General features: G+C 40.7%; 1 protein-coding gene across 4 annotated transcripts in view; it reads left to right on the forward strand.

Annotated features, from left to right (window-relative positions):
• wu:fb63a08 (MAM and LDL-receptor class A domain-containing protein 1) overlaps positions 1-17,200 on the forward strand; it is a 50,110-nt gene that overhangs the window by 8,535 nt on the left and 24,375 nt on the right. For 3 of the 4 annotated variants that reach the window (XM_034290933.1, XM_034290930.1, XM_034290928.1), the window contains exons 8-29: positions 29-294; positions 515-568; positions 665-802; positions 1,140-1,402; positions 1,491-1,569; positions 1,653-1,727; positions 1,837-1,974; positions 5,036-5,292; positions 5,429-5,513; positions 5,873-6,019; positions 6,125-6,262; positions 9,581-9,837; positions 9,985-10,075; positions 11,570-11,716; positions 11,829-11,966; positions 12,279-12,535; positions 14,033-14,123; positions 15,616-15,762; positions 15,876-16,013; positions 16,326-16,582; positions 16,744-16,828; positions 16,952-17,101. In XM_034290933.1, coding sequence (XP_034146824.1) covers positions 29-294; positions 515-568; positions 665-802; positions 1,140-1,402; positions 1,491-1,569; positions 1,653-1,727; positions 1,837-1,974; positions 5,036-5,292; positions 5,429-5,513; positions 5,873-6,019; positions 6,125-6,262; positions 9,581-9,837; positions 9,985-10,075; positions 11,570-11,716; positions 11,829-11,966; positions 12,279-12,535; positions 14,033-14,123; positions 15,616-15,762; positions 15,876-16,013; positions 16,326-16,582; positions 16,744-16,828; positions 16,952-17,101 — 3,398 coding nt within the window. The remainder of the gene's footprint in view (positions 1-28; positions 295-514; positions 569-664; positions 803-1,139; positions 1,403-1,490; positions 1,570-1,652; positions 1,728-1,836; positions 1,975-5,035; positions 5,293-5,428; positions 5,514-5,872; positions 6,020-6,124; positions 6,263-9,580; positions 9,838-9,984; positions 10,076-11,569; positions 11,717-11,828; positions 11,967-12,278; positions 12,536-14,032; positions 14,124-15,615; positions 15,763-15,875; positions 16,014-16,325; positions 16,583-16,743; positions 16,829-16,951; positions 17,102-17,200) is intronic. The other variant, XM_034290931.1, reaches the window with a different exon arrangement.

Here is a 17,200-nt window from a genome sequence, read left to right on the forward strand (position 1 = left end):
ACCACATAAATCCTCTCCACTCTTGTAGTTGTGTTGCCAACCCTCCTGCACCCGGACCTTGTGACTCAGATTTGGACGACCAGGGCAACAAGGAGTGTTCCAAGCTGCTGAGTGAAGCTTTCAAACCCTGCCACTATTTTGTCCATCCCAGTCTCTACATAGACAGCTGTATATCTGACCACTGTGCTTCTGGCGGAGACATGCATGTGATGTGTGACTCTCTGAGGTCCTACGTGGCTGCCTGCCAGGTGGCCGATGTGACCATGCCTCCCTGGTGGAACAACACTGCCTGTGGTGAGTAAGAGAATGTGTTCATGGTTTTTGTAATAATGACAATGCTGATGAATTGGGTTTAGAGACAATTTACATTTAAAACTGATTAGGTTGCAGCCTGATTTACATTTGGTTATGGACCTACTGCTTAGGTGTAGCTGTGCTAGTATGGACCCTACTATGACTGTGATTTGATTCTTGTCTAATGACTTCCTGTTGTAATAAATGTTATTCTTTACAGATAGTCCACCTGTCCCTACTACAATGCTTCCAGTAACTACACCTGACAAAAAACGTATGACAAAAGTATTTGCTAATTAAATTAATACATTTCAGTTTTGCTTGAAGACAGATTTAGGGATTGCGTTTTCTACTGTTCTGCCTCCTACAGTTTGTCCTCTAGACTGCGATTTTGACCACAGCGAGTGTGGTTGGGAACAACTTGTTCAGGACAGTTTTGATTGGACAAGACAAAGAGGCCCAACACCCACAAAGTTCACAGGGCCAACGCAGGACCACACCACAGGAGGTTAGAAGTTACACAATCACAATGCTGTACATTTTTTTATTGGAAATGCAATTATCAAGAGTGTACCATGGGTACCATAAGTATTCAAAACAACAACCTTTTGGTCACTTGCCTAAGGCTTGACCATCACACACTGATCCCATACCATTATTCAAATGCATATCATCTTGTGTTTCTGAGATTGCATCTTGTTCTATGAATGCACATTAATACATGGTTGTAGCTTACTTATGGATACTGTATAAATATACCTGCCTACATAGTAGATTTTGTGGATAGTAATTTTAGAGCTAATATTCTTTCAGTCATATAGAGTGTCTGTGTGTTTGTTGGTCAGATGGCTCCTACATGTACATCGAGGGTGACGGTGTGTACCGTGGAGACTCCGCCCGTATGATGAGCCCCAGCTGCCAAATCGGACCGGGGCAATACTGCCTGCGCTTCTGGTATCACATGTACGGACATGCCACAGCAATGGCTCTCAATGTCTACCAGCTTGACCAGCATGAGACAAACAAGAAGCTGTGGTCTGAAGTCAACAACCAGGGCGCCACATGGTTTCCTGCAGAAGTAGATGTCAATATTGATGGTTCATTCAGGGTAGGTAAAGATCACAGACGTTTTTACAAGTGTTAACTAATTTGAGTGATTTGGGACTTTCACCCAGCAGAACATTTCTTTGTTTCAGATCATCATGGAGGCTATCCGAGGCTCTAACCATTGGTCTGATGTAGCATTTGATGACATCTCCATCCACCATGGACCATGTAAGTATCAGAAGGACACATGCTGCATCTGATCCCTGGATGAAATATGAGAAACTATTTACACGCTTTGTTTCCTCTGACAGGTTCTTCAAAAAGTGATATGAGTGAAACTTCAATTCCTCCCTCATTTGAGGGAGGAGCAGTCACCCCAAATTCAGGTAACATATAACATCCTTCTTGTATTGCATACAATTGGACTTTAGAAAAAACATGTTCAATATTTGGGACATGTAGATGTTTACAAATGTTTCCATTTGCCCTGTACAGTCTGCAACCTTGATTGTGATTTCAAGCTAGACCTTTGCGGTTTTACTCAACTTCTGACGGATGTTTTTGATTGGACAAGACACAATGGCTCCACCCCCACTGCTTTTACTGGTCCATCAGCTGACCACACAACAGGAAGTAAGTGTTCTGAGGACCTTTCTCCCAAACAACGGCAGATAGTTATCTTTGAGTGTGTTGAACATTAAAATACTTTTGCTGCAAAGTTTCCAACACTCGAGCAAAGAATCTTAAAGTTGTTTCCCATTTGGATTCAACTTTTAACCTTTAGTACTCTTCTAGTTCAGTTCAGATGAAACTAGCTTGATTTAGAATGTTTACTAAAGATGGGGTATTTCGATCAAGAAGACTGGATGAGACTATTTCCTTGCTAACAGGGCCTCTTTTCAATGAAATAATGTTGCCACTGCAGCAACATGTTGTAGCAAATTAAAGTTTAATGAATTTCATCCACCAGTAACATGGTACACTTTCTGACCTGTCAGAAAATTATGAGCAAAAGTTGCTTTTTTTAAGCAAAATAACTACCTAACCTTCTTCTTGGATACCTAGCTAACTGCTGCTTAGGTGGAAAATAATGTATCTAAAGTTATTTATAGCCATTTGAGCCATATTTTAACAGCAGGATATTATGCTGGCAGCACTCAGTTGTTCTTTATCACAATAAAAGCCATAATTGAAATGTATAAGGCAATATAGTTAACAATGTAGTCTGTACATTTTATGTTTAAAGTCTGAACCGATGTAACTATATTACCTTATATATTTCAATGATGGCTTCATTTAGAAAAAGAAAATCTGAGTTAGCCCTGCTAGCATAATATCCTGCAGCTAGAAAAATGGTAATGAAGCCTTGAATGGCCATCACTATCTATAGTGTATATACACACACACAAACACACATGCGCCATGTGGGCACCCATACTAATTTATTAGTTCAGTTGTTTCTGCCACACCCATTTCTCACAGGTGCATGAAATCCAGCACATAGCCATGAAATCTCCATTGACAAACTTTGGCAGTACAATTGTACTTGTGGGCTCAGTGACTTAAAACGTGGCACTGACACAGGATTCTACCTTGCCACAAGTCAGTTTGTGAAATTGTTGCCCCACCAGATCTGCCCCGGTCAACTGTGGGTGCTATATTTGTAAAGTGGAAGCGTCTAGGAGACACAACAGCCCAGCCACGAAGCAGTACACCACGCAGATTCACACAGCGGGGTCGCCGAGTGCTGAAGCGCATAAAAATAATTTATCATCTGTTGCATCACTCACCACAGAGTTCCAAACTGCCTCTGGAAGCAACATCAGCAGAAAAACTGTGGGTCGGGAGCTTCATGAAATGGGTTTCCATGGCATAGCAGCTGTATGCAGACCTTACATCAACATGCGCAATGCCAAGTGTCGGCTGGACTGATGTATAGCACTCTGGAGCAGTGGAAACATGCTGACTGATATAGAATATTGAACATGTCAAAACTCCTAGAACTTGTGTCACAAACTTTGTGGTAAATTGAGGACGTAGTCGCGAATCTGATGCTCAAATCAGTAATTACGTTTTGCTAGCTTGTAGTGCATTTAGGTACGTGCTTAGCCTATTTTCGCAAGTTTGTACATTTAGTATGTGCTTGCAATACATTTTTGAAAAGCTTGTACAATGAAGTTTGAACACATTTCACAAACTCGAAATTCTTTAACCAAACATTTGTATAAATTAAACTCGAACATCAAGATAATTCTATTTTCAGATTTATAATAAGAGCCTTTACCGCAACCAGTGGAGTCGTTAGGCCTGGGCGTCCGGGGCTATAGCCCTGGGTCTTAACCCCGGATCTCAAATTGACCAAAAATAAAATATAAAAAAATAGCCCCTAATCTATTAATCTATAATTCCAATTGCGCATTATGACAATGTAGACGTGTAGGCCGCTAGGCCCCTTAGTTCCATTGGATGATCATCTTGATGCTACAGAATACAAAGAAATGTTAGACAATTGGGTGCTTCCAACTTCGTGGCAATAGTTTGGGGAACGTCCTTTCCTGTTCCAACATGACTGTGCCCCTGTACAGGAAGTGGGGTCCAAGACATGGTTCAACAAGGTTGGTGCGGAGGGAATCGAATGGTCTGTACAGAGCCCTGACCTCAACCCCATTGAACACCTTTGGGTTGAATTGGAACAGCAATTTCGAGACAGGTCTTCTCATCGAACATCAGTGCCTGCCCTCACAAATGCTTTCATGTGTTTATGTATTCTAATCAAAGACAAAAAAGAAATAATGGAATCATTTTGCTTAACCAAATATATTCAAAGTTTTTGAATGGTCAAACTAGCCACCTTTTGCACATACAATTGCCGAACACACTCGTGGCATTCTTTCTACAATGGAAATCAAATAATTTTCAGAAAGCTCATCCCAACACTGTTGCAGAAGTTCCCACAAATGTGTTGCACTTGTGGGTTGCTTTGCTTTTCACACTTCTGCCCGGTTCAATCCAAACCAGCTCAATAAGGTTTAAGTCTGGAAACAGTGCTGGACATTTTATGATTAGCTACCATCAGTCCTGTGTTCCAATGGCACAAATACAATAGATTGTCTAGTTTGAAAAACTGATGCCTCACAGGTCCTCAACTGGTAGCTTCAATAAATAGTACACACAAAACACCAGTCTCAACGTCAACAGTGAAGGGTGACCGTGGGATGCTGGCTTTCTAGGGTTCAATTACAATCACCTATGTAGATATTCCACTGAAAATCAGCTCTTACTAGCTACAGTAGTAATTTACAACCTTAAAACAAACATTACACAGTATTTCTGATGAATTTGATGTTATTTTAATGGCCCAAAAAAATGCTTTTCTTTCGAGAACAAGGACATTTCTAAGCAACTCCAAACTTATAAAAATAGTAGTGTGTGTGTTTTAATCCAAATCTGCCTCTTGGCTTAAGGAATGGAATGTGATCCTACCTCATATTTTATCTCATCCCTCACCTAAAAATTGTCTAATGAATATCTGCAACACATTCCAGCTTTGTGAAACATCATAAGATTTATCATCTTAAGTATCTCAACTAGTTTTTATGAATTACATTCGACCTGACCCCAATTAAAACCATGTTTAGTTCTAAAGGAGTGTGATGTGATCCTGTCTCACATTTGATTTTATCTGTTGATCCAGGTGGACACTACCTGTACATCGAGGCCAACAGTGTGTCTAATGGGGATACAGCTCGACTTCTTAGTGCAGAGTGCTCTGACCCTGGTCCACAGTGTCTTCAGTTCTGGTACCACATGTCCGGTTCAGCACAGACCATGGGTCTACACATCTACCTGCTCCAGAACGGCTACGCAGACGGAGTGTGGTGGAAGAGGAATGACCAGGGAGACTCCTGGCAACTGGCTCAGGTGGATTTAGAGACAACTGGACCTTTCCAGGTGAGTGAGCGATGACAAGGCAATGTTGAGCCCTTGAGTTCAGTTTACTGTAGGCTATTTTCACCAAATATGCAGGGTTTTCTGTATCCATTTGCCATCAACTATAATATTTTTCCATCTATTACTTTGCTCTCAGATCATCTTTGAAGGCCGCAGAGGCACAACGGATCAATCTGACGTGGCGATTGATGATGTTTCTCTGCATCGTGGAAGATGTGCAGGTATGGTTCATTCCCTCCTTAGTCCATTTTGGTCAACAACACAATCACGTTTGGGGTGAGAGTTATAATTATGTTATCGTTTGTATGGTTCTTCAACTCCTTGAATTTTCTGCCCTCCTATTTGCCTTAATTGCACATTTAGTATTGCCATTTGTACTGCATTTGCCTTCATTGCACATCTGTACGTTCCACTTGTAATATACATATACTTAATACTTGTAAATACTGTACTTGTACATTTTCTACCCTCTTCTATTTGCACTTCTGGTTAGATGCTAACTGCATTTCGTTTGTTCTGTACATGTAATGTTCAATGATAATAAAATTGAATCTAATCTAGATTTGATTAACACCCACAGAGAAACCTGTGAACCCTTCAGTGTACATCTTCACCACTCCACCTCCATCAGCTTCTATTACCATTAGACCAGAAGCACCAACCACTTCAGAACCGGAAACTTCAAATCCTCTTTCAGTAGAAAAAAGAGCAGTTCCCCCACATCCAGGTACAGCATCTGTGCTTATATTGCTTACATTTGTATTTTTGAGAAATGTGTTAACGTTTTGGACTCTGTGGACATTTAAAAATGTTATCTATGTTCCACTTTCAGTCTGCAACCTTGATTGCAATTTTGAGCAGGACCTCTGCGGTTTTAACCAGCTTCTGACGGACGTTTTTGATTGGATGAGACACAGTGGCTCCACTCCAACAGTGATGACTGGGCCATCAGCTGACCACACAACAGGAAGTAAGACAACTTTTTGTGAAGAAATTATATATGTTCTGTTTATCTTTGACTTTCTTGGAAATTGTGATGCTATAGCTGGAAAATCTCAGGCATTGAGCCTGGAATTAATTCACTATTAGGATTTACCCTTCCAAGTCCTTTAACCTGAATGGCTGCATCATAACACCTACACACTAAAGCCTACTTCAGATGAAACAATATATATAACAAGACAAAAACACAAGTTAGTTTCAGAAGGATGTGTTGTAACGTAGCACACTAAAGATTGAACTTTTAGATCAAGATGAGACCAGCAGGAGAGATTTTTTTACAAACCCGATTCCAAAAAAGTTGGGACATAATTTACAAATCTCATAAACGTATATTTAATTCACAATAGAATATAGATAACATATCGAATGTTGAAAGTGAGACATTATGTAATGTCATGCCAAATATTGGCTCATTTTGGATTTCATGAGAGCTACACATTCCAAAAAAATTGGGACAGGTAGCAATAAGAGGCCGGAAAAGTTAAATGTACAGATAAGGAACAACTGGAGGACCAATTTGCATCTTATTATGTCAATCGGCAACATGATTGGGTATAAAAAGAGCCTCTCAGAGTGGCAGTGTCTCTCAGAAGTCAAGATGGGCAGAGGATCACCAATTCCCCCAATGCTGCAGTGAAAAATAGTGGAGCAATATCAGAAAGGAGTTTCTCAGAGAAAAATTGCAAAGAGTTTGAAGTTATCATCATCTACAGTGCATAATATCATCCAAAGATTCAGAGAATCTGGAACAATCTCTGTGCGTCAGGGTCAAGGCCGGAAAACCATACTGGATGCCCGGGATCTTCGGGCCCTCAGACGGCACTGCATCACATACAGGATTGATACTGTAATGGAAATCACAACATGGGCTCAGGAATACTTCCAGAAAACATTGTCGGTGAACACAATCCACCGTGCCATTCGCCGTTGCCGGCTAAAACTCTATAGGTCAAAAGAGAAGCCGTATCTAAACAGGATCCAGAAACGCAGGCGTTTTCTCTGGGCCAAGGATCATTTAAAATGGACTGTGGCAAAGTGGGAAAGTGTTCTATGGTCAGACGAATCAAAATCTGAAGTTAATTTTGGAAAACTGGGACGCCATGTTATCCGGACTAAAGAGGACAAGGACAACCCAAGTTGTTATCAGCGCTCAGTTCAGAAGCCTGAATCTCTGATGGTATGGGGTTGCATGAGTGCGTGTGGCATGGGCAACCTACACATCTGGAAAGGCACCATCAATGCTGACAGTTATATCCAAGTTCTAGAACAACATATGCTCCCATCCACACGTCGTCACTTTCAGGGTCATGACAATGCCAGACCACATACTGCATCAAATACAATGTCATGGCTGCATAGAAGAAGGATGCGGGTACTGAAATGGCCAGCCTGCAGTCCATATCTTTCACCCATAGAAAACATTTGGCACATTATAAAGAGGAAGGTGCGACAAAGAAGACCTAAGACAGTTGAGCAACTAGAAGCCTGTATTAGACAAGAATGGGACAACATTCCTATTCATAAACTTGAGCAACTTGTCTCCTCAGTCCCCAGACGTTTGCAGTCTGTTATAAAAAGAAGAGGGGATGCCACACAGTGGTAAACATGGCCTTGTCCCAACTTTTTTGAGATGTGTTGATGCCATGAAATTTAAAATCAACTTATTTTTCCCTTAAAGTGATACATTTTCTCAGTTTAAACATTTGAAGTGTCTATGTTGTATTCTGAATAAAATATTGAAATTTGAATCTTCCACATCATTGCATTCTGGTTTTATTCACAATTGTACAGTGTCCCAACTTTTTTGGAATCGAGTTTGTAAATTGTAATGGTGTCACTATGAAGATAAAATAGCGACATACGTTTTTTATTTGTAAAAATGTTTTGCAAACTTGTAAAATACATTTGCAAACTTGGAATTACTTTTGTAGTTGTAAAAACGTCTTGCAAATTTGTAAAAAGATTTGTATACTTGTAACCAACTTGATATTTGGAATCATGCAACTCATTAATTACACTTGCCAATGTTAAATACGGACACAGAGTTTTGTCATTAAAATACCGCTAGTGAATGTCGTGAATCTGTCACGTTTTCACATTTCAAGTAGATTCTGGAACATGCAGTGTTCCAAGTACTACATTGTTTAAACTCACTGTGATGCAGTGGAGGTAAAACAGGTCTCAGCATGGTTGGCTTCTTCTGTCTGCTCGTACCTCAGTTTTTGATATTATACCAAACCCGTTATCTTCTTCATTCAATGTGACATTGCATTTGAAAAGTAAAAAAAAAATGAATGAAAATCATGTAAACATTTAAATGAAAACAATATAAATGTTATTGGAATTATAACGTTCTACATTACTAAAATGGAAAAATAGTAATTAGATAGGAATGGACATAGTTAGTTACCATTTTGCATTAGATCTTTCATACTGAAACTGTACCCTGTTCTCTTTGGAACAGAAATTATTAGTAAAGAAAACAAAAACAAATTAAATCGGAACCTTTTGCCAAACAGTGATGACTGCCCTAGCAGAGTAAACAAATGTGTCGAACAAATGCAAACCCTTTAAATGATGAGCAAAATATACATGTTATGACGTTAACCGTATTAAACTGGTATAGGCCCAAACTAGTCTAATACAAAAGATTCTGGAACCGAATCTACTCAGATTGGTTAAAAGGTGAAAACGTGTTGCGAGCACGATGCAATCAGATCATTGGTCAGAATAAGCTATGGCCTGCCAATCAGGCCTCATGGGTATCTCCAGTTGAAAACAATGTGAAACGTACTACCGCAGAATGTGATTTACAATGAAAATAATTTTGTCACAGTTCTAGCGAAATGTTTGTGACAAAACTCTTTACGTTGGCAATTGTTATTAATGATTTTCATGATTACAAATATCAAGTAAGTTACAAGTATGCAAATCATTTATACAACTACAAAAGTAATTCCAAGTTTGTAAATCCTTTTTGCAAACTGCTTTACCTTCATGTCATTTCATAAAATGTGATGAAAGTTAGAAACTAAGTTTTTACTTTTGGCAAGATTTTTTTATCACAAAATTACCATCATGAAATACCTGTCAGCAAAGAATGAATATCTGCAATGAATATCTGCAACACATTCCAGCTTTGTGAAACATCATAAGATTTATCATCTTAAGTATCTCAACTAGTTTTTATGAATTTAATTCGACCTGACCCCAATTAAAACCATGTTTAGTTCTAAAGGAGTGTGATGTGATCCTGTCTCACATTTGATTTTATCTGTTGATCCAGGTGGACACTACCTGTACATCGAGGCCAACAGTGTGTTTAATGGGGATACAGCTCGACTTCTTAGTGCAGAGTGCTCTGACCCTGGTCCACAGTGTCTTCAGTTCTGGTACCACATGTCCGGTTCAGCACAGACCATGGGTCTACACGTCTACCTGCTCCAGAACGGCTACGCAGACGGAGTGTGGTGGAAGAGGAATGACCAGGGAGACTCCTGGCAACTGGCTCTGGTGGATTTAGAGACAACTGGACTTTTCAAGGTGAATAACTAATGTCATCTTGGCCTTGTTTTTGCCCATGACCCTAGAATATACCTCAGACTTGTCTTACAAAATGTGAAGTGGTTGTGGTTCCTGTATTCTGTCAGTTATTATAATATTTTCTTCTGGCTGTTACTTTGCTCTCAGATCATCTTTGAAGGCCGAAGAGGCACAACTGATCAATCTGATGTGGCAATTGATGATGTTTCTCTGCATCGTGGAAGCTGTGCAGTTAAGGGTCAGTCCCTCCATAGTCTTTTTTGGCAAAGAAAAGCAATCACGATTAGGTGTGTGTCTGAGTGTCTGAGTGTCGGTGTGTCTGTGTGTGTGCAGAATAAAACAAAACTGTTAATTTTACTCAAACACACCTATGAATAGTAAAACCAGAGAAACTGTTATTTTGCAGTGGTCTCTTAATTATATATATACACTCACCTAAAGGATTATTAGGAACACCTGTTCAATTTCTCATTAATGCAATTATCTAATCAACCAATCACATGGCAGTTGCTTCAATGTATTTAGGGGTGTGGTCCTGGTCATGACAATCTCCTGAACTCCAAACTGAATGTCAGAATGGGAAAGAAAGGTGATTTAAGCAATTTTGAGCGTTGTATGGTTGTTGGTGCCAGACGGGCCGGTCTGAGTATTTATCAGTTCAGTTACTGGGATTTTCACGCACAACCATTTCTAGGGTTTACAAAGAATGGTGTGAAAAGGGAAAAACATCCAGTATGCAGCAGTCCTGTGGGCGAAAATGCCTTGTTGATGCTAGAGGTCAGAGGAGAATGGGCCGACTGATTCAAGCTGATAGAAGAGCAACTTTGACTGAAATAACCAGTCGTTACAACCGAGGTATGCAGCAAAGCATTTGTGAAGCCACAACACGCACAACCTTGAGGCAGATGGGCTACAACAGCAGAAGCCCCCACCGGGTACCACTCATCTCCACTACAAATAGGAAAAAGAGGCTACAATTTGCATGAGCTCAACCAAATTGGACAGTTGAAGACTGGAAGAATGTTGCCTGGTCTGATGAGTCTCGATTTCTGTTGAGACATTCAGATGGTAGAGTCAGAATTTGGCGTAAACAGAATGAGAACATGGATCCATCATGCCTTGTTACCACTGTGCAGGCTGGCGGTGGTGGTGTAATGGTGTGGGGGATGTTTTCTTGGCACACTTTAGGCCCCTTAGTGCCAATTGGGCATCGTTAAAAATGCCATGGCCTACCTGAGCATTGTTTCTGACCATGTCCATCCCTTTATGACCACCATGTACCCATCCTCTGATGGCTACTTCCAGCAGGATAATGCACCATGTCACAAAGGTCGAATCATTTCAAATTGGTTTCTTGAACATGACAATGAGTTCACTGTACTGAAATGGCCCCCACAGTCACCAGATCTCACCCCAATAGAGCATCTTTGGGATGTGGTGGAACGGGATCTTCGTACCCTGGATGTGCATCCCACAAATCTCCATCAACTGCAAGATGCTATCCTATCAATATGGGCCAACATTTCTAAAGAATTCTTTCAGCACATTGTTGAATCAATGCCACATAGAATTAAGGCAGTTCTGAAGACGAAAGGGGGTCAAACACAGTATTAGTATGGTGTTCCTAATAATCCTTTAGGTGAGTGTATACATATATATATATATATATATATATATATATGATATGAAATCATATATGATCTCATAGACTTCCATATACCTGCCCAAACAGAAAAACATTTGATTAGTTCCGTGGACATCACAACCACTCCACCTCCACCAGTTCCCACCACCTTTAGACCAGGACCACCAACCACTGCAAGACTTGAAGCTTCAAATCCTCGCTCAGCTGAAGAAGGAGCAGTTGCCCAGCATCCAAGTACTACATTAATTCATTGTTTATAATGCTTAATTAGTACCTCCCAAAACAAAAAAAAAGCCTTTTGAACTCATGAAGATGTTTGCAAATGATTTGCTTGTTCCCTGTACAGTCTGCAACCTTGATTGCGATTTCGAGCGGGACCTCTGCAGTTTTGACCAGCTACTGACAGATGTTTTTGATTGGACGAGACACAGTGGGTCCACTCCCACTGCGATGACTGGGCCATCAGCTGATCACACAACAGGAAGTAAGTGTTCTCAGGACTTTCATCCTAAACTAAACAACTGAATATGGTTATTGTTTACTTTTTTGAGCATTCTAATGCTTCAGTTGCTAAACAAAAACTAATTGTCAAGAAATGACCCTAAAATTCACTTTACATTAGGGTTTAGCCTTTATTATTCTTATAACGTCTCTATACTGAACAGTTGAATCACAAGACATACACCCTTATACCATTTCAAATAAGATTACTTTGAACAAGATCTGCCTTGTAAAGGAAAGTAATGTGACACTATTACACATTTTATCTCATCTCACCAAAAATCTGTTGATCCAGGTGGACACTACCTGTACATCGAGGCCAATGGTGTGTCTAATGGGGATACAGCTCGACTTCTTAGCACAGAGTGCTCTGACCCTGGTCCACAGTGTCTTCAGTTTTGGTACCACATGTCTGGATCAGCACAGACCATGGGTCTACACGTCTACCTGCTCCAGGACAACTTAGCCAACCGGGTGTGGTGGAAGAGGAATGACCAGGGAGACTCCTGGCAACTGGCTCAGGTGGATTTAGAGACAACTGGACCTTTCAAGGTGAATAACTAATTTGATCTTGGCCTTGTTTTTCCCCCAGGACTTAAATGTAGGGAGGTTCAATTTACCTCAGACTATTTTGACAGAAGGTTCAGTGGTTGCTTTACCTGTTTTCTGTCAGCTATTATAATATATTCCTCTGGCTGTTACTCTGCTCTCAGATCATCTTTGAAGGTCGCAGAGGCACAACGGATCAATCTGATGTGGCAATTGATGATGTTTCTCTGCATCGTGGAAGATGTGCAGGTAAGGGTCACCCCCTCCTTAGGCCATTTGGTCAGAAACACTATTACGATTGGTGTTACTGTTAGAGGTATGTTATTATATTAAAAATAAGATTTAATCTCCTAGACTTCATTATACCAACAGACCAAACAGAGAAGCCTTGGATCCCTCAGTGGACATAACAACCACTCCACCAGTTCCCACTACCTTTAGACCAGAACCACCGGCCACTGCAAGACCTGAAGTTTCAAACCTTCCTTCAGTTGAAGGAGGAGCTGTTGCCCCGCACCCAAGTACTACATTAAATAATGTCCTATATTTGCTCAATTAGTACATAAAAAAAAAAAATCTGCCTTTCGAACTTATGAAGATGTTTACAAATGCTTTGATGCTTCTCTGTACAGTCTGCAACCTTGACTGCGATTTCGAGCGGGACCTCTGCAGTTTTGACCAGCTACTGACAGATGTTTTTGATTGGACGAGACACAGTGGGTCCACTCCCACTGCGATGACTGGGCCATCAGCTGATCACACAACAGGAAGTAAGTGTTCTCAGGACTTTCATCCTTAACTAAACAACTGAATAGGGTATTGTTTACTTTTTTGAGCATTCTAATGCTTCAGTTGCTAAACAAAAACTAATTGTCAAGAAATGACCCTAAAATTCACTTTACATTAGGGTTTACCCTTTATTATTCTTATAACGTCTCTATACTGAACAGTTGAATCACAAGACATACACCCTTATACCATTTCAAATAAGATTACTTTGAACAAGATCTGCCTTGTAAAGGAAAGTAATGTGACACTATTGCACATTTTATCTCATCTCACCAAAAATCTGTTGATCCAGGTGGACACTACCTGTACATCGAAGCCAACGGTGTGTCTAATGGGGATACAGCTCGACTTCTTAGTGCAGAGTGCTCTGACCCTGGTCCACAGTGTCTTCAGTTTTGGTACCACATGTCTGGCTCCGCTCAGACCATGGGACTACACGTCTATATTCTCCAGGACAACTTAGCTAATGGAGTGTGGTGGAAGAGAAATGACCAGGGAGACTCCTGGCAACTGGCTCAGGTGGATTTGAGGACCACTGGACCTTTCAAGGTGAATAACAAATGTGATCTTGGCCTTGTTTTTGCCCATGACCCTAGAATCTTGGAAGGTTCAATATACCTCAGACTTGTCTTACAAAATGTGAAGTGGTTGTGGTTCCTGTATTCTGTCAGTTATTATAATATTTTCTTCTGGCTGTTACTTTGCTCTCAGATCATCTTTGAAGGCCGAAGAGGCACAACTGATCAATCTGATGTGGCAATTGATGATGTTTCTTTGCATCGTGGAAGCTGTGCAGTTAAGGGTCAGTCCCTCCATAGTCTTTTTTGGCAAAGAAAAGCAATCACGATTAGGTGTGTGTCTGAGTGTCGGTGTGTCTGTGTGTGTGCAGAATGAAACAAAACTGTTAATTTTACTCAAACACACCTATGAATAGTAAAACCGGATAAACTGTTATTTTGCAGTGGTCTCTTAATTATATATATACACTCACCTAAAGGATTATTAGGAACACCTGTTCAATTTCTCATTAATGCAATTATCTAATCAACCAATCACATGGCAGTTGCTTCAATGTATTTAGGGGTGTGGTCCTGGTCATGACAATCTCCTGAACTCCAAACTGAATGTCAGAATGGGAAAGAAAGGTGATTTAAGCAATTTTGAGCGTTGTATGGTTGTTGGTGCCAGACGGGCCGGTCTGAGTATTTATCAGTTCAGTTACTGGGATTTTCACGCACAACCATTTCTAGGGTTTACAAAGAATGGTGTGAAAAGGGAAAAACATCCAGTATGCAGCAGTCCTGTGGGCGAAAATGCCTTGTTGATGCTAGAGGTCAGAGGAGAATGGGCCGACTGATTCAAGCTGATAGAAGAGCAACTTTGACTGAAATAACCAGTCGTTACAACCGAGGTATGCAGCAAAGCATTTGTGAAGCCACAACACGCACAACCTTGAGGCAGATGGGCTACAACAGCAGAAGCCCCCACCGGGTACCACTCATCTCCACTACAAATAGGAAAAAGAGGCTACAATTTGCATGAGCTCAACCAAATTGGACAGTTGAAGACTGGAAGAATGTTGCCTGGTCTGATGAGTCTCGATTTCTGTTGAGACATTCAGATGGTAGAGTCAGAATTTGGCGTAAACAGAATGAGAACATGGATCCATCATGCCTTGTTACCACTGTGCAGGCTGGCGGTGGTGGTGTAATGGTGTGGGGGATGTTTTCTTGGCACACTTTAGGCCCCTTAGTGCCAATTGGGCATCGTTAAAAATGCCATGGCCTACCTGAGCATTGTTTCTGACCATGTCCATCCCTTTATGACCACCATGTACCCATCCTCTGATGGCTACTTCCAGCAGGATAATGCACCATGTCACAAAGGTCGAATCATTTCAAATTGGTTTCTTGAACATGACAATGAGTTCACTGTACTGAAATGGCCCCCACAGTCACCAGATCTCACCCCAATAGAGCATCTATGGGATGTGGTGGAACGGGATCTTCGTACCCTGGATGTGCATCCCACAAATCTCCATCAACTGCAAGATGCTATCCTATCAATATGGGCCAACATTTCTAAAGAATTCTTTCAGCACATTGTTGAATCAATGCCACATAGAATTAAGGCAGTTCTGAAGACGAAAGGGGGTCAAACACAGTATTAGTATGGTGTTCCTAATAATCCTTTAGGTGAGTGTATACATATATATATATATATATATATATATATATATATATGATATGAAATCATATATGATCTCATAGACTTCCATATACCTGCCCAAACAGAAAAACATTTGATTAGTTCCGTGGACATCACAACCACTCCACCTCCACCAGTTCCCACCACCTTTAGACCAGGACCACCAACCACTGCAAGACTTGAAGCTTCAAATCCTCGCTCAGCTGAAGAAGGAGCAGTTGCCCAGCATCCAAGTACTACATTAATTCATTGTTTATAATGCTTAATTAGTACCTCCCAAAACAAAAAAAAAAGCCTTTTGAACTCATGAAGATGTTTGCAAATGATTTGCTTGTTCCCTGTACAGTCTGCAACCTTGATTGCGATTTCGAGCGGGACCTCTGCAGTTTTGACCAGCTACTGACAGATGTTTTTGATTGGACGAGACACAGTGGGTCCACTCCCACTGCGATGACTGGGCCATCAGCTGATCACACAACAGGAAGTAAGTGTTCTCAGGACTTTCATCCTAAACTAAACAACTGAATATGGTTATTGTTTACTTTTTTGAGCATTCTAATGCTTCAGTTGCTAAACAAAAACTAATTGTCAAGAAATGACCCTAAAATTCACTTTACATTAGGGTTTAGCCTTTATTATTCTTATAACGTCTCTATACTGAACAGTTGAATCACAAGACATACACCCTTATACCATTTCAAATAAGATTACTTTGAACAAGATCTGCCTTGTAAAGGAAAGTAATGTGACACTATTACACATTTTATCTCATCTCACCAAAAATCTGTTGATCCAGGTGGACACTACCTGTACATCGAGGCCAATGGTGTGTCTAATGGGGATACAGCTCGACTTCTTAGCACAGAGTGCTCTGACCCTGGTCCACAGTGTCTTGAGTTTTGGTACCACATGTCTGGATCAGCACAGACCATGGGTCTACACGTCTACCTGCTCCAGGACAACTTAGCCAACCGGGTGTGGTGGAAGAGGAATGACCAGGGAGACTCCTGGCAACTGGCTCAGGTGGATTTAGAGACAACTGGACCTTTCAAGGTGAATAACTAATTTGATCTTGGCCTTGTTTTTCCCCCAGGACTTAAATGTAGGGAGGTTCAATTTACCTCAGACTATTTTGACAGAAGGTTCAGTGGTTGCTTTACCTGTTTTCTGTCAGCTATTATAATATATTCCTCTGGCTGTTACTCTGCTCTCAGATCATCTTTGAAGGTCGCAGAGGCACAACGGATCAATCTGATGTGGCAATTGATGATGTTTCTCTGCATCGTGGAAGATGTGCAGGTAAGGGTCACCCCCTCCTTAGGCCATTTGGTCAGAAACACTATTACGATTGGTGTTACTGTTAGAGGTATGTTATTATATTAAAAATAAGATTTAATCTCCTAGACTTCATTATACCAACAGACCAAACAGAGAAGCCTTTGGATCCCTCAGTGGACATAACAACCACTCCACCAGTTCCCACTACCTTTAGACCAGAACCACCGGCCACTGCAAGACCTGAAGTTTCAAACCTTCCTTCAGTTGAAGGAGGAGCTGTTGCCCCGCACCCAAGTACTACATTAAATAATGTCCTATATTTGCTCAATTAGTACATAAAAAAAAAAAATCTGCCTTTCGAACTTATGAAGATGTTTACAAATGCTTTGATGC

The sequence above is a fragment of the Esox lucius genome, chromosome 3, assembly GCF_011004845.1.
Source record: "Esox lucius isolate fEsoLuc1 chromosome 3, fEsoLuc1.pri, whole genome shotgun sequence".
Lineage (NCBI taxonomy): Eukaryota > Metazoa > Chordata > Actinopteri > Esociformes > Esocidae > Esox > Esox lucius.